At 41.5% G+C, this 21,666-nt stretch overlaps 2 protein-coding genes across 3 annotated transcripts in view; one reads left to right on the top strand and one right to left on the bottom strand.

The window, feature by feature from the left end:
• Pde6 (phosphodiesterase 6) overlaps positions 1-17,733 on the top strand; it is a 24,194-nt gene extending 6,461 nt beyond the window's left edge. Inside the window, exons 2-13 of the mRNA XM_031969911.2 lie at positions 2,930-3,148; positions 4,955-5,292; positions 6,546-6,788; positions 7,531-7,888; positions 7,953-8,122; positions 8,199-8,421; positions 8,998-9,072; positions 9,146-9,184; positions 9,293-9,574; positions 10,896-11,272; positions 12,202-12,638; positions 13,124-17,733. Of these exons, the coding sequence (XP_031825771.2) occupies positions 3,095-3,148; positions 4,955-5,292; positions 6,546-6,788; positions 7,531-7,888; positions 7,953-8,122; positions 8,199-8,421; positions 8,998-9,072; positions 9,146-9,184; positions 9,293-9,574; positions 10,896-11,272; positions 12,202-12,638; positions 13,124-13,758 (3,231 nt within the window). The 5' untranslated portion in view covers positions 2,930-3,094 and the 3' untranslated portion in view covers positions 13,759-17,733. The remainder of the gene's footprint in view (positions 1-2,929; positions 3,149-4,954; positions 5,293-6,545; positions 6,789-7,530; positions 7,889-7,952; positions 8,123-8,198; positions 8,422-8,997; positions 9,073-9,145; positions 9,185-9,292; positions 9,575-10,895; positions 11,273-12,201; positions 12,639-13,123) is intronic.
• LOC116424022 (golgin subfamily A member 7) lies at positions 17,468-21,666 on the bottom strand. Of its 2 annotated transcripts, none has more exons than XM_031969909.2 (3): positions 21,445-21,666; positions 20,936-21,100; positions 17,468-20,594 (listed from the first exon to the last, which is right to left on the bottom strand). In XM_031969909.2, the coding sequence occupies exons 1-3, from the start codon at positions 21,451-21,453 to the stop codon at positions 20,304-20,306; spliced, it is 465 nt and encodes a 154-aa protein (XP_031825769.1). In that variant the 5' UTR covers positions 21,454-21,666; the 3' UTR covers positions 17,468-20,303. The 2 variants fall into 2 exon arrangements, with proteins under 2 accessions (XP_031825769.1, XP_031825770.1); XM_031969910.2 differs by lacking the exon at positions 21,445-21,666 and adding an exon at positions 21,210-21,426.

Genomic DNA, 21,666 nt, shown 5'->3' with positions numbered 1-21,666 from the left:
GTGTATAGATTCCTCGTTAGGTTGAAAAAAATTTCTTCTATATCTCATAAAAATAAATTGAATATTTCTAGTGACAAATTTTTGGAGTGCATAGGGTTAAATGGACGCTGTTAGAGTATCTTTTTGTTTTTTTGTTAATAGCTTTTGAAGAGGATTCATGAAAATCAGAAGATAATTGAAAATGTATTGTAACGAGACATAGTCGTGGAAATTGAGATATTAATTAATCGAGTTCGACTACTATTTGTATATTTTACGATAGTTGAAAATCAGCTGCAGAATTGCAGATGAACGATAACATATCTTTTATGATATTAAAATGTATTCAAAAGATGAGATAAAAACAGACAACTAGATGGTATTCACGTGAAAAATAATTCGAATGAAATTGTACGTAGGATGAAATTTTTGTCTTTCAGAGGAACGACGCGTTTTAAGGAGTCATTATTTAAAAGTCAGCGTACACAGTGGAAAGCTGATTAAGGATTAACGAGGTCTCGTCCGAAAATAGATAGAATCATTAACAGAGTAAATGGATCTTTGTTTGAGTTCAGTTTCCGTATGTTTGTCCGTGAAATTCTATGTTGGCACGAAGCAAAATGTCTGCTCGACGTTCGGCGGGTCCGCGGGAACGCTATTCCGTTGACGTTTGCACGGGGAAAAATTAATTGCGCTATTGCATCTGTATAATATATGCGTCCCGCGGGAGTTTTTGCTTATTTGAACAGTGTGCAAGAATTAAAGACACCGACAAAGAATGTTTGCACGCGTATTACGCTTCGACGTGCGTTAGTTGCGAAGTTTGCCAGACCGTGAGTTTTACACATTTAGAAAGGGTCGGAATAAAATAAGAACCGCGGGGAAGTTAAATAAAGGGCCCCTTCTATTTTCGAGCGGAGGGAACTTTTAATAAGAAGTATGTTGCCTTTGCGCAGCGGTATTACGAAACTTTAACTTTTTCGTTCGAACGCGCGTTGCTCGAGAAATATTGTAACCAGAAGCGAATGAAGTTAATTATTCAATGTTGGCGACGGGAAGATTTGCAGGTTTCGAATGCGAGCGGCAAACGATTGGAAGAGGAGACGCGGAAATGATCAAAAACCGCATCGGAAATAGTAACTTCATTAATATTATAATTACAGCATGAAATGAACATTTAAATTGAATTCAACGATGGAGCTCGAAGCTACAAACATTTCAAACGCGAGAGTAATTACGACGAGAGAAAGGGGAATTGAGGTAACCGAAAAACGCGGTGGAAATAGTAACTTTGATGATATTATAATGAGAGCTAAATAAACTCTCGAATTTAATTTTATATTGGCGCTGGAAGGGAAGTGAATTTCGGTCGCGGGTGTAACAAAATGTAGAAAGAAAAGAGGTGGACGTGGCCAAAAAATGTGATGAACATAGTATCTTGTAATATTGTAATTAAAATCGAATAGACGCTTAATTATTCGATATGGAGGGGTAAATAAATTTCGGACTGGAATACCAAACGACGAAAAGAAAATAGAAGTGACCAGAGAAGTAACAAAAATAGTACCTTCGATATTATAATTAATATAGAATAAACACTTAATTATTCAACATTAGAGTTTAAAAAATAACTGTCTCGAATAACAAACGATAAAAGGAAACTGAAGAGACAGAAATAACCAAAAAAATGTAACGAAAGCAGCAACTTATAATACGATAATATTACAAATAAAATTCAACACTTGATTATTCAACACTGAAGTTCAGAAACAAATGAAACGCCTGAATAACAAACGACGAACAAAGAAGTAGGCCGAACTGACCGAAAAGCGTAACGACAATAATAATTCTGGGACACGGTTCGAAAGAAGTATCGATCCTCCTTAATTTTATCTTGCAAAATGGCGACACGCTGCAACGGCCGACGAGCACAAAGGCCAGGCTAGGCGTCTTGGTAAATGTGCCCGGCGGCGGACGTTAATTTAACGGATGGCTGGGTTGTTTTGCGCTGCAGCCGGTTATTTTCGGTAGAAAACCCGTGGACGAGCCGTTGAATATCAAATCGCGCGATTTCATAATTCAGCGATTAGACCGGGATTTCCCACGCGAGTCGTTCCCCATCGGTTCCGTGAAACGGGGTGAAACGAGGGACGAACCGGCGGACACAAGCTGGACGGCGTCTTTGAGGAACGAGCGTAAAAAAGATCGCAGCTCCTTCAATTTTCCGTCTCGCACTCTCGAACTGATAGGATATTCATCGCACACTTGACAATTTTGTCGATAAATCTTCCTAAATATAAAGGGCACTGTATACCGCGGGTAAAAATATATTTCAGCGCGAATTCATCGTTAATCGAATGCATATTTCACTCGGCACGTTAATGCTCGGGATCCATACTTCCATTAATTTCGATTTCTCAGTGTGGTAACGGGTTGCTTTTTGGAAATCTAAGTTATTCTATTAACCGAGGATTTAATACATTAATGTGTCATTAGTATCAGTGTACAATCGACTGTAAGGAGAGTGTAATTAAAATTTTTCAACTGTTCAAACGTCCAACTCTAAATAAAATTTCAACTCGTTGAAGTATCAATAGAAAAATCAATATACCACAGACCTTTATATAAACATCTAATTGCACAATAATTGAGCACGACCAATAAAGAGAAAATTTGAACTTAGAGAAATCTGATTAAGCGCCGGATATAATAAAAATTTCATTGAAATTCACCGACATTGTTGAGCACGACAGTCGGGTCAAAGTTTAAGAAACTGAATGTCAGAAGGGCGCACGTAACCCGCGGACTAATTAGAAATTTATTCCGTGACGGACACCACCGGCCTATTTTCGACGCGAACGAGGGAACCCTTTTGAAAAATCTTCAATTCCCTTGGCGAAATTCCATCACTTAGCTGGGGCAAGTTCACTGAAACGAATACTTATTCCAGGTCCGGAGTTCCGAGGGTTGCGCAGCTCGGAAAGTACGTAAAGTTTAACAAAGCGGCGCGGGCACAATGTGAAGTGTCCTCACCTCGTTCTCAACTTCCGCGAGTTAAAGCGGAGACGTCCCCTACCATTGCTCTCAATGGTAATTAATTCAGACCTAAGATGATATGGAGTCTGAGGACGAAGTGGACGAGAAGTTGCCGGAGCCGGAAGACGCAGAGGTACAAATTCCGCGAGCGGTAAAAAAGAAATAGAACAGAACAGCCCGAACGACATTTATTTGGAACAACATTAGGTGGACCTGAAAGAAGTCCATTATTTTTAACCTGAACATTTTAACCTTTTGCACTCCACAAATTTTCACTGGAAATACTCAATATTTCCTAATGAGCTGCAGAAAAGATTTTCCAAAATTGTTTTGACAAGACGCGCATACATTGAGGAAGGAAACTATTTTCATTCAATATTTCATATTAATGCATTGTACAAAGTTGAATATTAAACCTCAAACTTCCGGAGTGCAAAGGGTTAACTCTATTATTTTCTACGAATTTTTCGATGTTAACACTGAAACTAGCGAGCAGTTGAAAAAGAATAGAACAGAACAACCCGAACGACATTTATTTGGAACAATAGTAGATGGACCTGAAAAAAGTCCATTACTTTTTAGCCTGAACATGTTAACTCTATTGTTTTCTATGAATTTTTCGATGTTAACACTGAAACTAGCGAGCAGTTAAATTGACCTTTTGAAATTCTTAGATAGAAACTTTAAGAATGGATTTATTGAGACTTTAATTGATTTGCAATTCGGTTTGCATGCTGTGAAATCAATTTCTTTAATGATTTTGAGAAAGAGAAACGTCTGTTGTCTTTTTAATAACTGCAAAAGGACAGAATCATTTTGACTCGTCTGATAGTTTTAGTGTTAAATATTAATGTTGTTAAATAGGGTTTATTATGCGAAATTTTTTTATATTAATATAGAATATAATGGCTTTCTTCTTTTAGAATAGTTTTACATCTAGTAATCCATTTTTGTAATTCGCTGTTCAACAAGTTTGCAGAGTAAACTGAAACATTAAGAATAATGGATTTCTTTTTGGTTCTTCTAGTAATTTAGAGGGTAAAAGGAATTAAAGGAATCGATGAAATGTACGCAGTATAATATTTTATATTTATCCTTTCAAATAAATATCGCTCGAGCCCCGAAGCACGTATTTTCAACTACGCAACTGGATACGCACATATGCAAATATCAACCTTCAATAAAAAAGCATATTTTTGTTTATTTTATTAAGGATTAAAGGATATTCTTGAATTTTCTATATGCACGTATTGATTTTCAATCAATCCCCTGAACTGACTTATGAACGATGTGAAATTATTCTGTGAATTTCTTTCGCAGAGCTTCCTCCCCGTTTTATTAAAGAATAATTCTTCGAAACGTTATAGACAATACATACAAAAATACACGACGAAATTATAGCAGTTATCTTTCCCTATTCGTGTACGAATGATTGAAATTTCACAATTTTCAAAATTGAATATTTACATTCAATGAAGAAACCAAAAAGTCGTAGGTCAATCACGAAAATATTCATCCCTTAAGTAACGTCGTTTCTTATCTTTAACACTAGATTTACGAGCGTTTATTCTACACTTTATTCTATTGTTCCTAGAAACTTACGTGTTCGTTCATGTAAATCACGAAAGTTGTAACTTCGGAACCGTATTGTAACGCGTATTCGTATAATTGCACGAATCGAAATATACTTAAACTGTTACTAAATAATGTTGAAAAAATTCGGTTCCATAAACCTAATGTTAAGTACCATTTCAAAAGTGTCGAAAAACTGATACGTCGATAACGAAAAAGAACATATTAATTACTTACACCGGAAGTTCAGATGAAATAAACGACATTACTCGTGGAATGATATAACACACCATTTCGCATGATTCGCCTTCGAAGGTTCGCATAAACAGATGGAGCTCGTCAAGTTTTCGTATGAATTCGATATTAGGTGAATCACAATGGTAACTTAGAGAGCATCGGTACCATGAAAATTTCGACGAAACCGATGGCCTCGAAGTCGGCAGAGAGAAGCGAGTGCCAGCTTGTGTGCTCGCCGAATTCCGAGGAAGCCGAGGAACCCGACGCGCCCGACCCGTCCAAGGAACCCGGCAAGATGAAGGCGTCCACGCAAGAGAAATCAAAATTACCTTTAAGCCCCAGCACCAAGACTGATATCAAAGATGGCGGCGACATAGTCAGACTATGCAGGAGCAAAAGGATCACCTGCCAGGAGACGATACACGAGTACGACGAGGACGATGGTTTAACTATGGAGAAAGTTGGAAGGTAAGAGGGTCAAGCTAATTTATTATGTGCCAACTCGTTTGATGCTTAATCTATCATTAACACGTTTACTGCCACGAAAACTTTCAGCGTTCTATCACTTGTTCTTCTGTAGCAAAAATAAGAACGAAGAATTATCAATTATTTGGTATACAATTAGGTTACACTGTTATCCAGTTATTCGCGTTATCAACCCTTAGCACTCCAGGTTGTTTTGTAATCTATCAGCAACTGCTAATTTTTATAGTATTCCTAGCGAGAATGAGAAATGCTATAACATTTCTTTGATCTTTTATTTTCCTTCTTAGTACATTTGGATGCGCGGAAAATCGAATAACTTTAGGGTAGTTTCTTTAAGATTCATTAAAATATTTAATATTATAACTGGTGCAGTATTGGAGCCTACAGAGTTCAAAGGGTTAAACATTCGACGCCAGTTATCTTACGAATTATAATTGTTTTCGAGTCATTTGGAAGCTCCGGTCATTGGAGACCGTGGCAGTCAACGTGTTAAACTTATATTGAGCTTAATTCTACCAAGACCTATTTTCTAACCATTATGATAAACTTGTGCCACTACTGTAAAACGTGTACTTTGTAATAAACATTAGTTTTATAGAATCCATTAACAACTGTCTTAAAGTAGACGTTTCTCAGTAGATAATTCTAGTACACAACGTAGAATTTTAAACAGAAATTTTCCTTGAATCTAATAACTATAAACTACACGATCTCGTGAAGTCATCATTTGTTTATCTTGAAATTTCCTGCTTGATCACACTGCGACCATCCTGAATCTCGTTACTCGAATCCAAATATTTATACCACGCTACAAACATGAATTTTCCGATACCAAGTACTCGTATCGCTCGCAAAAGTTAATTGCTGGCCGCCAAATATTTGTATCGCCTTATAGAAGTTCACTGTCCGCTAGCAACTACTTCCATCGTCCCACAAAAATGAATTATCCGACGCTAAACGCTTGTATCATCCTCCAAAACTCCATCAGCCTGATCCAGACACTTGCACCGTCTCGCAGGGGACATTCCGCACATTCAATTCCCCGAAATTTCTCGAAAATCGGATTCTCCGGGTGACACGGGACACTAGTGTCGCCTATCATCGTCGTCCCGCTGTTGCCAGAACGCAACTGGCTACCGTGAGATCGTTGTGATACAGGCCAAAATAGAAGAACCGGGCCAACATAATATTTTCCATCGATATATCGGTACAGCCTGACTATTTTCGGATAAAAGGTACCTAGAGGCGCATCCAGACGCGGCGGAAGCTTGGCTCCGTGAGAACGCTAGCCTTGAGCTCCGTCAACGCCTCCAAGGAGTGAGCAGCGTCGTGCCGCAGAGCAAGCCACCGGAAGTGAGGAGCACGCACCAAGAGGAGAACCCGCTCGCCAGGAGCAAACGGAACAGCGTCACGTCCGACCTGTTCCAGTCGTGGCTGGCTTCCAGTTCACCGGCGAAGAGGAGCAAGAGTCCTAACAGGTAAATTAGCCAAGTCTACCGAAGTATTTTAGTTTCATTGATATTACTCTGGGCAGAGCAAATAATCAAAACTGCATGTCCCTGAGTATTCGATAGATTCTATGGTTAACAAACTTAAGACGCTCGCTGGCAGCGCTTATCTCGACGGTCTCCTAAATTATAATACTTTCTTCGATTTAATAAATCTAAAAAAATTAGAAAAATGAAATAGACGAGTCGAGTTCCTAAATATATAGTTCATAATTTTAATAGGAATATCTATTGGATTAATTTCATTTTCATTATGTAGAATATAGGATTACGGACAATAACGCTGGTAGCGAACGTGTTGAGGAGTGATGCTAGCCAATTAACAGGTTTATATTATTTTGATGAGGTTTCAGTGTAATATAGAACTCGATAGAATGTTCGTTCAGTAGATACCTAGAGAATCGATTTATCCGTTGTACTGGTACCAAAGCTTCAATCTTCTTTCGCGATAGTTCTGTCGTTAAACACATGGCGTCCGCGTATTTATCTTAAACGCGATGGAATGACCGAAAAAAGACACCCGAATCATCTTAAACGCATTACGTCCGCGCCAGGACGTCTCCGCGTGAAACGCGACGGGATAATTGAGAAACGATACCTTCGGAATCATCATGAGCGCGTTACGCCCCGTTCAGAATCTATTCAGCCCAAGTGTGACGAAATAATCGAGAACAGCCCCGAAAGCATCTTAAACGCGTTATGTCCCGGGCAGGACCTACTCGTCGCTAGTAGGACGACGAGAGGAGCTGAACAGGCTAGACGATAGCGACCTGTTCATGGAACTGATCAGAGACGTGGCGAACGAGCTGGACATCAACGTTCTCTGCCATAAGATCCTAGTGAACGTTGGCCTGCTGACGCACGCGGATCGAGGCAGCCTGTTCCTGGCCAAAGGACCCTTGGAGGACAGGTACCTGGTAGCCAAGCTGTTCGACGTGACGCAGGACACGGAGCTGGAGGAGGCTATCCAAAAGGCGAAGAACGAGGAGATCAAGATACCGTTCGGCATAGGGATCGCGGGCTACGTGGCTCAGACCAAAGAGATCATCAACATCAAGGACGCGTACAAGGTCCGAACGATCGAGCACCGCCGCTGAACGTTCCGCGAGATCAACTTTCGTATCTGTTCCCCAGGATCCGCGGTTCAACAGCACGATCGACATGCGCACGGGCTACAAGACGACCCTGATCCTGTCGATGCCGATCTGCAACTACGAGGGCGACGTGATCGGCGTGGCGCAGATCATCAACAAGACGAACGGCAGCAACGAGTTCACCGACAGGGACGTCGAGGTGTTTCAAAGGTTGGCCAATGCGGTGGTTTTATCGGCGCGACAATTACGCTCGACGTTTAACGGGTGAAACGAAAATGGGTCCCAGGTACCTAACATTCTGCGGGATCGGTATACAGAACGCGCAACTGTTCGAGCTATCCGTGCAGGAGTACAGGAGGAATCAGATACTGCTGAACCTGGCGAGGAACATATTCGAGGAGCAGAACAACCTCGAGTGTCTGGTGACGAAGATCATGACCGAGGCGAAGGAGCTGCTCAAGTGCGAGAGATGCGCGGTGTATCTGTTGGATCTCGACTGCGGCGAGGCAGTAAGTCGCGGTGTACATTAGGAAGTTCGTTGATTGATGAAGGAAGTTGCCGTTAGAGGCGCAGCTCAGATGTGGCAAGTTCTACGGCTGATTTCGGAAAAATTCTTGGGGGATCGGATCTTATGGGGAGATTCTCTTTACGATTATTCTGTTAACACGTTAACCGTCGGAGCGTATGAATTACTTGAAAACAATTGCAAGGAGACTGATGTATCGAAATATTTAGTTACCTAGGTAGCTAGGTAATGACTTGTTCATTGTAATATCATTTGCGTTCGTTATGATACGGTGGGTAATGTTATGAGAAATGATGTAAATTCTCGTGGCGGTCAACGTGTTAATCCGGGAATAATAATAGATTACGATTCAATAAACTGTAAGAATCGTTGGTTAAATAAAACAGTTACTGGAAGATAAAGTTAGACGCAAACGACGGATTTAATTTGAATAGAAATTCAGTTCTAGAACTTCCCCGACAAATCGAGTAGACGATCGAAAAAAAGACCGAGAATGTTTTATGAAATTTTCAATGAAGACAATGAAGAGCGTATTTAGAGATGCCGAGTCTCGTTTCAGGGACACCTCGAGAAAATCGTCGAACGGCCGGGAAAGTCGACGCAAGAGTCCAGAAAACCGCTGTCGAGACGAGAGGTGAGTGAGACCGGCACCGCGCTTGCTCGAACTCGTAAGTCTGATCGTGTTTTTCTCTTTCCTGCCGGCTCAGAGCAACAACATCGAAATGGAGGACATTTTCCAACAGCACGTGAGTAGACCGACCGCGTAATAATCACGCGAAACGCGAGAGATCTATTCGAATATCGAATTCCTCGCGGCGTTTCGAGCTGGGAGCATTCAATTTGAACGTTCGTAGGCGTCGAACGATGGCAATAAGTTCACGACCATCTTCGAGATGGACAACAAGAGCAAAGAGGCGAAGGTTTACAGGCCGAGCGCGAACGATCTCGCGAGTCCTCTCGGTCAGATCGCCAGATACGTCGCAGCGACCGGTCAAATATTAAATATCGGCGACGTGGCCAGTTGGCTGAAGAAAGACGTGATGCAATCCGGGAACGAGCCTATCAAAAGTATCCTCTGTATGCCCATCGTGAACGGCCAGAGGACCGTCATCGGCGTCGCTCAATTAATCAACAAGGTCTGGCCATTTTTTTGTCACGACGCTTCTTGCTTGATCGTTTTGCACGCAAATATTTGTTGAGAAGAGACCGTTCGAACTGGTACAGTTGTATTTTCGATCGAGAGGTCATTTGAATTAGTATACCTATTTTTTGAGTCGAGACGGTCGAATTGATGTATGTATGTGTTGCATCAAGAGATTATTTAAATTAATACCCTATATTTTAAATCAAGAGATCATTTCAATTAGTATATCTATATTTTATATGAAGAGATCATTCAAATTAATGTATCCTATATGTTAGATCAAGATCTCATTTAAATTATCACCTCTATATTTTAGATCAAGAGCTCATTTAAATTATCACCCCTATATTTTAGATCAAGAGATCATTTCAATTAGTGTGTCTATATTTTATATGCAGAGATCATTCAAATTAATGTATCCTATATGTTAGATCAAGAGCTCATTTAAATTAATGTATCCTATATATTAGATCAAGAGCTCGTTTAAATTAACGACCCTATATTTTAGATCAAGAGCTCATTTAAATTATCACCCCTATATTTTAGATCAAGAGATCATTTCAATTAGTATGTCTATATTTTATATGCAGAGATCATTCAAATTAATGTATCCTATATGTTAGATCAAGAGCTCATTTAAATTATCACCTCTATATTTTAGATCAAGAGCTCATTTAAATTATCACCCCTATATTTTAAATCAAGAGATTATTTCAATTAGTATGTCTATATTTTATATGCAGAGATCATTCAAATTAATGTATCCTATATGTTAGATCAAGAGCTCATTTAAATTATCACCTCTATATTTTAGATCAAGAGCTCATTTAAATTATCATCCCTATATTTTATATGAAGAGATCGTTCAAATTAATGTATCTATATATTATATCAAGAGCTCATTTAAATTAACGCCCCTATATTTTAGATCAAGAGCTCATTTAAATTATCACCCCTATATTTCGGATCAAGAGCTCATTTAAATTATCACCCCTATATTTCGGATCAAGAGCTCATTTAAATTATCACCCCTATATTTTAAATCGAGAGCTCATTCAAATTAACACACCTGTATTTTATTTCAATACACATTGCCCGTTAAAATCTCACTAATCCTAAACAGACAACTTCAACGACTCGAGTGCTATAATGATCTCTCCCATCGTTTCATTACTCAATGTTTCCCTTGATAAATTAATTATAATTATTCGACGACCTACTGTAGGAAAACCGTCGCGAAAGATCGGATAAAAATGAGAACGTAAAATTAGAAATGAAAAGAAAGGAAGCTCACCCAAGGATCTTGTTCGCAGGACAATGGGACGTCTTTTACTGATTCCGACGTGTCGATCTTCGAGGCATTCGCGATCTTCTGTGGCCTGGGGATCCACAACACGCAGATGTATGAGTCTGCTTGCAAATTGATGGCCAAGCAAAAGGTCGCACTCGAGTGTTTGAGTTATCACGCGACAGCCAGCAACGACGACACCCTCAAGCTGACTTCTGAGCCGATACCGTCCGCGGAAACGTTCAATCTGTACAGCTTCACGTTCATCGACTTCGATCTGACCGACGAGGATACCTGCAGGGCAACCATCCGAATGTTCAAGCAGTGCAATTTGATTCAGAAGTTTCATATACCGTACGAGGTTCTTTGCAGGTGGATACTCAGCGTAAAGAAAAATTACAGGTAAGATATTATCGTTAAGAACCTTCGTTTCTGTGTAATCGATCGACGTAAAAGATGTTTCGATCGTGTAAACATCTGAATGATCTTCGTCGGTATTGAAAATGAATATTAAATATATTCTTAGAAAGTGTCGAGAATCAATAACGTTACTGAAACGAATTTTTATAGTATGATCAATAGAGCTGGATATGATTTAGAAAAAGAACGTTACGAATACACCTAATCCTCGATTTACACGGTATATTGGTTCCTCGAAAATGCCGTGTAGATTGAAATCGTACAATTCGAGTTCACTTAGCGTAAAATATATTAGAAGAAACTACCAATGTCACTCTTCCTGCCTTATGATGATTTTTTTTACATATAAATACACCTTCTTTCATTTCTTTTTCTTTCTACCTGTATTTTGTTTTTAGCTTCCTTCTTACTAAAGATTTGTTTAGAATAGTCTGTTCTGTTAATATTCATTTGGTGGTTGTAATATTGCAAAAAGGAATTAATGTACTTTTTGCATTTATCTGACCTGACCGTGTCAAAGAGATACGCAAGTGCGTACCAGTCAAAATGACTGGTTTTGATTTTTTTGTTTAGCAATTATTGATATCTTCGAAGCATTGAGTATTCGAAATGATTTCGAAAATAAATAGTTTCATTTGAGTACTATAATGAATGTCTGAAGAAACAGAAAATAATATATTGTTACAATTTTTATAGGAATTGCATATTAATCGTATTAAATGCTCGGTAGTTCTAGTGTCAAACCGAAGTCCTGTAATTCGAATGTCGTGTAAATCGAGGGCTAAGTGTATTACTTACAACTAAGAATAATGTCTTACGCATTGCACAATATTTAAGAATTTAAAGAGCAAAACTGTTCTCTATATCTGTATCAATTTCAAAAATTGTATAATCAACTGTGAACCGAACAGGCCAGTGAAGTACCACAATTGGAGGCACGCGCTGAACGTCGCGCAGACGATGTTCGCCATGTTGAAAACCGGGAAGATGGAACAATTCATGACCGATCTAGAGATCCTAGGACTGCTAGTTGCCTGCCTGTGCCACGACCTGGATCACCGAGGAACGAACAACGCGTTCCAAACGAAAACCGAGTCTCCACTGGCGATTCTCTATTCTACCAGCACCATGGAGCATCATCACTTCGATCAGTGCGTGATGATTCTCAACTCGGACAGTAATAACATCTTCCAAAACCTGTCCATGGAGGACTACAGGAGAGTGATGAGGGTGGTGGAAAGCGCAATTCTGTCTACAGACCTAGCAGTGTACTTTAAGAAGAAGAATCGGTTCATGGAGCTGATAGACGACGGGGAATTCGACTGGCAGAGCGAGGAGAAGAAAGAACGTAAGTTTAAATTTTCACTGACCGCAGTAATTCCACTCTGAAGCTTCACAGTTTTAGCGTGCACAGATCTGCATGATACATAACCAACGATTGTACTCGAAAACACGGTACTTCGTCCCAAAAATGAAATTCCTCGAAGGAAACTAAATATTAAATTCCCATTCATCATGAAAAACGAACAATCTACCGAACATACAAATCTTAAAATAGTCATCCAACCAAGATGACTCTTTGCACTCGAACGTTTTTCGCTAGAAACGTTTTCACATTTTCTGATGAGATAAGATGATATTTTGTGAATCTAACTCTATCACACATACATCGAGGCGTGAAGTTATTATTTCAATATTCCTCAAATCGACGCGTTGTACAAAGTGTAATGTTGAATATCAAGTTTCACAGTCGCACTATACGAGATCAAGTGGCGAGTGAGAGTCGCCTCTCGAGTGCAAAGGGTTGAAATCCTCCGAAAACTCTGTCCACAGTGCTGTGCGGAATGATGATGACCGCCTGCGACGTGAGCGCGATAGCGAAGCCCTGGGAGGTTCAGCACCGAGTCGCCAAGCTGGTAGCCGACGAGTTCTTCGACCAGGGCGACCTGGAACGCCTGCAGCTGAACCAGCAACCGGTAGCGATGATGGACCGCGAGAGACGAGACGAGCTGCCGCAGATGCAAGTCGGTTTCATCGACGTGATCTGCCTGCCGCTGTACAAAGTCATGTCGGACACGTTCCCGTGGATCATGCCGCTCTACGACGGCACCATGGAGAACAGGAGACACTGGCAGGACCTGGCAGAGAAGGTCGAGATGGGCCTGACCTGGATCGACCGCGACACGATCGACGAGCCCGTCGAAGAGTTCGTGTCGTACGAGCCGAAGGACATCGAGTTCACGGTGACCACTTTGAACTGCGCGCACGCGGACAGGAAGGACGTCCCGGAGAAATCGTCGCTGGGCAGATTCGCATCCCTGAGGAAGGGCGGTCGGACGTTGAGCAAAGGGGTGAGACACCGCATCAGCAGGTCCCTGTACGCCGGCAACACGCCGGAAGACACCGCGAAGACGAAAGCGCTGATCCCTGAACGGAAAAGCCGCAACAAGCTGTGCTTGCTCATTTGACGACTGACGTCGACTACGTTGGAGGGTCTGTGAATGGAACCAGGTCGATCGTACGATCAGGAAGGTCAATTCTTTCCCGCCCGCGGGCGGACGAATAGAACGCTTGTAGCGTAAAGGTATCGTGAATCATTGTCGACGACCGGCGGCGGCAGAGGCTGTCGGGGAATCTTTCGAATAGGCGAATCCTGACGGATAGATGTTCGGTTACACGAAAGGGGTCGGAGGTTAGGGTATCGCGGATAACGAGGGATGCTTGAGAGATGAAGTTTAGAGTGCTGACAGTTTAGAGTTTAGCTGGCGGCTAGGTACCTACGTAGCTGAACGGGGGTTGGCGAGCTACGGTGATCGTTGCTGAGCACGACGTCGCGAACGGTGGGCCGAGGATTCGATTTTGACAATCTTTTTTGTATCGCGTCTCGATAAATCTTAGGGTAGATCTCTCGATGGACGGGGTGGAGACTGGCGAACGGTTGTTGCGTTGTTCCGTGCACGGGGGACATTTTTATATATTACAAGGGTGCGGGGCGAAGGAGGATGAACACGTTCACGTTTCCGGGTGTTGATAAGTGAGTTTGAATTAATCATCTCGTTAATCACTTGGCTTGGAATGACTTCTCTTGTATTCGTGGAAATCTCGAGCTGAAAGCTCTGGTTTTCACTAATGAGCACTACTTGACTATAACACGGTGTAGACTTGTTACTTTATTGGAGATCCTTTTCAAGTGATTATTTCAGGTTGAACTAAATGCCTGAGAATGTCGTATTCAATTAACGGTGGTAATGATACGTCGCGAAAATGGAGTAACCTTTGCGATCACACGCAAATTGTAAAGGCAACGGGTTAAACAGACGCACATCATTCGCACGGTTTTCGGTTTTCAATTCCAATTCAAGTGGTTACGTCACGACCCAAACCGAAGTGAGAAACGTAAACGCGATTTCGCGTTCCGACTTTTATACGATCGAGTCCTGTGCGCGCGCGCGTACCGAAGTGCTCGAGGATAGTCACGGACTCTTCGTGTTGACCCGTCGTTCTTGTATTTCATTAGACTCTGTTTCACCTCGTCGGCCAAGGGAGACGTCGACGGAGAGGAAAACGGTCGCGCCGATTGGACAAGCTCTTTATCTGGGAATTATCGATGTCCCGATTGATGGTGACGTTCGCGAGAATATATACAGTGCCGGGCGAACGACATTTAACGCTGGAACTGTCGGACGAGCCGGATGACCCATTTCAAATTTTTCGTTCCGTCGATTCTGAGTACATTCAGATTTATTATCTCGTAAATTTAGGATGTGATCAGATTTGATATTTCGTAAATTTCGGATATGATCAGATTTGATATTTCGTAAATTTAGGATACGAGCTGATTTGATGTTTCGTAAATTTAGGATACGATCAGATTCCTTATTTTACTCCAAAGATTTTGCCAGATACTTATTTTAGCACATACAAAAATATATGTTCTATTTATCTTTAACGATTTTAACAGGAATTGTTAAGTTCAAGTGCCTTGCCCGTGAAAACTGAGATCGAACGAGATGAAAAATGATTTTTGGAATCTAATTAAAAATATCTTTGTTAGTTCTTACGAGTGATCAAAGACGAGTCGTTTTTAGCGTTCCAAGTTTCCAGTGTTGGAAACGTTCCCGGTTCGTTCGATATTCTTCAACGCTCACGAAGACGAATTTCCGAAATTTGTCGCGTGCTCTATGCCGGTCGTAATAGACGATTCATTCGAAAATTTGTTAGGTTTATAGGAAACACCCTAGAGAGACTGAATAAGGGATACGAAATGGTAACGTCGACTACCCGAATTTTTACTACTGAGATAACATTGTAATGAACCTTTGTTTCCTCGGAATTCACTGGTAATGTAATTGTACAGTCATCATTTGGATCGTTACGCTGTTAAGTAAATTGTTGTTACGTCTCTATCGCACCGAAATGTATAAAGAAGTTACGCAAAAGAAGAGAATAAAGATTAAGAAGATTGAATTGAGAAAGAAAAACGAAGAAAGGAAAGGGACGAGCCAGGCTCACAAGGGAATCCTTCCAATCAGCAGTTTTGTGAAACAGTTCTCAAAAAAATATTTAACTCATATTTCTTCTTATCGGTCAACATTCACTTCGAAGGGATAAAAACACACCTCAATCTTGAGGACTGAAAATATATTTTTTCAATATCTCTGAAACTATGGAGTGTACAAAAGAAATCTAAATTGTTCATTCTGAGGCGAACAATTTCAAAAATTGTGTCCTGCATCCTCCAGCTTCAGAGATGTAAAAAATATAATTTCAACTCTGAACTTTGACGGGTGTTGTCGCCCGATGAGTAAAAATGTGAGTCAAATATTTTTTTGATGAACCATGTTTCACAGATTCATCAGAAATCAGCTGGTCGAAAAGATTCTCTTGTTAGTTCGACAGCTGCTGTTGGGTCTAACCTGTGCGATTACGTTTGCAGACTTGTAAATATTTCAGAGTCTACCGTTTCTTCCTTTTTCTCGCGTAATTTAATGGTTCCAATCACCGGCGACCGCTTCCTCCACCAAAGTCTCAAGAATACTCGCGGTATTCTCAATTCCCCTGTGAAACGTTAAGCCCATGAACGTACAACGCGCAACGACAAAATGGCGAACACGCGTGGCAATGGCGTCATCTTAGAAAGATGAGACATGTTCGCGACGAATACTGGTCAATTACCTCTCGGATCGATGACGAGGGGATCACACGCGCGGGAGCGGAGATCTCGATCTCCCGGATCTAAGAAATAAAATAAAACTTTGTTTTACAAAACGAGTGAGACGGAATCGATTATTTCGCGGGAATTTCCATCGACGAACGGAGTTCGCGGAGTCCTCGCGACGAATTCGACGATACTGAACGGAGGCCGAGGGAAGTCGTTCGTCCGATAACTGTGTCTAAACATCTCTGCGAAGAAGAATCACGCGCGAGAAACAGAAGTGCGCGGGATTGAGGTTTCAAGCGAACACGAGAATTCAGTGCAACGAGCGAGACTGGTGTCTCTAGTATTTTAATATAGCCGCGAATGGGCGAGCATGCCTGTCGAGAAGATTATTTGCGCACGATTAAATAAAGATCTGAATGTGCTCGAAACATCACTTTTCTCTTACCCTCTTGATCTCTCGCTTTTCTTCTCTTCCACTCTTGATCGCTCGATTCTCTTCCTCTTCCAATCACTCGCTTCTTTCTCTCTTCTCTCTGGATCATTCGCTGCTTCACTCTTTCTCGCTCGATCACTAACTCTTTCTCACTCGATCACTAACTCTTTCTCTGTCGATCACTTATTATTCTTCTGTTATCCTTTTTCCCCCGATAACTAGCATCCTTCTCTTTCTCTCTCTCAGTCGCTCGTTTCTTCTTTTGATCACTCATTCTTCTCTGTCTCACTCGCTCGTTTCCTCTCTTTCCAACCATTCTCCTTTCTTCTTTCTCTCTCGATCACTCGGTTTTTCCTCGCTTATTCTCTCTCAATCGCTCGATTCTTCCGTAGAACTCTTTCTCTCTTAATCGCACAATTTTTTCCTCTCTTCCCCTCTCGCTCGCACAGTCACTCGATCTCTCTTTCTCATCCTCCACTCGTATCTCTTTATCTGAATCTCTCGATCACTCGCAATCTCTCGCAACAATGCTCGCACTCCTCCCACTCTGACGAACGTACCCTTCGCAGTTGACTGATCTCGGTGGCTTTTGACGCAGTTTTTATTAATAAAACATTTAGAAATTACACTCGAACGACGGTGTCCCTTTACACGCTAACGAATCAGCAAACATTTTGGTCCTACGATTAAATTAAGTATAACAAACGGTTCTTCATCGTCGTCATCTTCTTCGTCTTCTCCTTCTTCTTCTTCTTCTTCTTCCCCTTCTTTTTTTCGTACACCGTACATTTGTCGGGAATTAATTCGCTATTTACAACGTTATGCAACGTGTAAGTATGTAAGTGTGTATGTGTATGTCTGTGTGTGTGGTGTGAGTGCCGTGTAACGTTGCATACGAGTAGAACCTGACACGAAGCAACGTTGCGACGCGGCTAAACGTGCCCATACGCCAACAATGGCCAGAAACGTTCCATTGGAACCCACGATATGCATTTCCCCTTGATCTTTTGATCTATGCTCGTGAGCTAGCTCATTTCCGATCCTCTTTTATTCCCTTTCCTTTTAGTTCCTTTCGTTCACTGGTCACACGGAAACAAACGTCGTGGCAGTGACGCGGCTATATTTGGCAAGATTCATTGATCTTTCGATTAACAGTGTTCGAGGCGTACAAACGTACGCGCCGTCACCTCTAAAATCTACACCCGGCCTCGTGGAACGTGTGACGTCCGTCGCGTGATTTTGTATGGAACGACAGCGTCCATTGACTCTATGATAGTATGTGTTCACTGTTTGATAACGGTGTAGCAGTACGTAACAACAGTGTGATAATTGTATGATATTGTTCGATAACTCTATCACGACGTATGACGATTGTATAAAGTGAGTATGACGACGTGGCTACCACACGATAATTGTATAATAGTGTACGATAACTGTATGATAATAATATGGTGGCATGTGATAATCGTGTGATAATAGTATAATTATGATATCCGTATGAAATTAAAGTATGACGGTGTTCAATGACTGCATCATAACGATACGATGGTGTAGAATAACTGTATAATAAAATTATGATGCGAGTATTGTACGGTAAGAATGTAACGACACGGTAATTGGATGGTAGAAACGATATAAAAACTGCATAATAATATGTAATGAACGTGTTACACTGTATAATACCGAACCGTGGTACTGTTCACTCGCGAGGAGGGTTTCACACGAACATCGGAACACCTCGGACACTGTCAACATCCAAGAATCCAGGCCATGAAAGTTTCACTCGGATACACAATACAATTAATCCCGTCGCAAAGTTACATCGGCCGGCTCCGCAGCTCATTGTGACCAAGGACGAGACCGAACACTTTAGAATCCGCAATGTAAAATGAATCCTTGCTCCTCATAGTGAAACTGTGCGCGGTAGATAAGTATACCTGACGCTCGACGCAGAAAAAGGCATAACGATTATCAACGGTGATCCGCCGCGGATTTGAGCGGACAACACGCGACACACCCGCCTACGACAATGCAAATCAATAGTCGCTTTTGAGATCAACGCCGTTCCTTCGAACGAACAGAACCGGAAACGGATTCAACGAATGCCGAGCGACCAGCGTGACGGATAATACACAAGGAGGCTTGAGGGTGCAACCTCGACAGTCGAGTCGCTCGCATGACGGTTCGTACAAAAATATATAAAATAAAAAGATCATCATCATCATCATCATCAGCCACGCATACAGTCACACACGTTCACCGAACGCCCGCGACACCTGGCCTGCTGACGCGTACACCCGTTGGTTATCCTTGATCACAATGCTCGAGTAAAATGAAACCGATTTAATACAATACGTTCTACTAATTACAATCGCCTCTTCTCGTTAATTTCATCGTTCCTCACGTGTCCGTTCGTCAAGAAATTTTGCCTGAGCCAATCCATGGATCCCTTAGCGCAAATACCTTGTGCCAGTTCAATTTTGATCGAATTCCCTGTTCGTCTCCCGGTATGTAAGGTTTGTCGACCACGGCGAGCGGATGATACCCTGGACCTAGGCTCATGAATGAAACGGTTCCGTGTACGTACGTGAAGCGTTCATGGAAGATACGTCGCGGAAGAGGAGAAACTGAATTAGCCTGCGTTCGGAAAACAGAACATACGCTGGATAACGTTCTCGGTACTTGAGATACAGGTGGCGAGTCAAATTTGAGGGCAGGACTGTTCCGGCGGGAACACCGTGGAGCTCAAACTTGGCTCGTAATTCGTGTCGCCTGTTAAATGCAGATGACAAGTTAAGTCTTTAAACGAACGGTAAAAAAATGACTTGAACCTTATCGGACGCAGTTGCTCTTTGCACGCATAGGTTTTGTTCCATTTTTGTGGAGTCGCTTCGCCTTACGGTGGTTTACAGTTTAGTCTGTACGCGTACAAAATTTAAACTTACACAACGTCATGGTATCGACGGATGCCCGAACGTCGGCCGAGCTCGACGCGCGAACATCGAATACAATTATATTCATCCGGTCAAAACATACATGCAATTAAACCCCGTCGTTGTCTACGGACAAACCTTGTGAGTATGATCCTCCGAGATTCTGGTCTCAAAGTCGAAGCCTTTAAATGAAAGTTCGCTGTGTAACATCTTATCCCGTGTACCATTCAAAGGAGGTAAGCGTCATTCGAGGAATTCCAAACAACATTGCATGTATGTTTACAGTAGAGTTTGCTGAAAATATAATTTTCTCAATATTCACGGATCGTTGCAGAATTCACATTGCACAATTAAGTCAAAGAAGATTCAAACTCAAAGTAGATATGTCCGGTTAACACTCAACGGCTCATATGGGGCTGCAATCCTGGCAAAGTGGCAGAAATGCGCGGATCACATAAAGAACTCCCTGGATCGGCTAATGTGCAGTCACGACGCAGGTCTATCTAGTACCGAAATTTCTATTAGCCTAAGACCACGCAACGTTGGATCTGTTAGTAACAGCCCGCGCGGCTTGTAAACTCTGTCGTTTTGTTCACTAACAAACTTGGCCACCTTTCGCAAACACTTTTCATATTGAGTCTCTGTGCATATGTAAATTAGGTAACCGGTGAGGCAAGCCAAGCAGCCTTCACAGTATGTAGAACAACTGGCCCGTTCTGCTTCAGCAAAGTAGTTGTTCAACTGAGTGACCGTATACTCGAACGATTGTCTGTCCAACTAAAGTAGAAAATATGATAGAGAAAAAAACGTCCTATAAGTTAAATGCACATTGGAAAACACTGTTTCTTAATCTACAAGGAAAAAATTACGTTGACAACGCATGTCCTACATTTCTTGTATTACAGAATACCTTCTATGTATTGCTATCTTAGTTATCAATGTTAACCTTATCAAAAAATCTTGTGGAAATATATTACATGCAAAAACTACATTAGCTAACCTGAATCTAAACAAACTGTCAATTCAATCACTAGTTCAAACACCAAAAGAAAAACAAATTAATTTCCAACTGTTCAAATAATCTAAATAATGGGAATTAAATTGATTTGATTACGTACTCTGCTTTCTAATTCCACTGGGAAACGTGTCTGAAACTTAACCATAGTACCTTCACTGTAGTCACGTTGTATATAAACCTTTTCACAATTTGGAGGAGACCCCCCACCTCCCTGGCCCCGGCCAGCTGACATATCCTCCAGGGGTGTAAGGGCAACGTGATTGCCCTAAAAAATGAAAAAAAATTCAACAACCTTCTAATTACGATTTTCCTACGATGAACGACCTTCAACCCTATTCAAATCTCTCTTCGCAACAACAACTATTTTACGCTACCATAGAGGCTGAGTGTTAGAATATCTAACCGCAAAACCGCACCCAAATTAGCGTGACCCAAAGCGTACATGTAAAATCGAGACATCGTTGAAGATCAATGAATCACGGCATTCAAGATTTTCCAATTGAAATTCAACGCACAGCGTTCGAAACAATCAAGAAACGGGACTGTTTAGTCGGAAGATTGACAGTGAAAGAAGGGGAAGAAGACAGAACGAAAGATGTACAAACTTACCAATGGCATTTTGAGCTTCGTCTTGACGATTTAGTAGAACAAATTCGTTGAAAATAATTTCGACTTGCTAGTCGATCGCAGGGTAAAACGGTGAAGGATAGAAATGAGAACGATGACGAACGTTCTTTGCAAAATACGGAGTACTGCGACCCGACGGACTGGAGCACGACACCGTCGCCATAAAGCGTGCGCGCGCAATTCGTTGTAATTGAAATATGCGAT

The sequence above is a fragment of the Nomia melanderi genome, chromosome 13 (genome assembly GCF_051020985.1).
Source record: "Nomia melanderi isolate GNS246 chromosome 13, iyNomMela1, whole genome shotgun sequence".
NCBI classification, from domain to species: Eukaryota; Metazoa; Arthropoda; class Insecta; order Hymenoptera; family Halictidae; genus Nomia; species Nomia melanderi.
The sequence above is the reverse complement of the archived record's forward strand: the minus strand, read 5'-3'. Positions and strand labels throughout refer to the sequence as shown.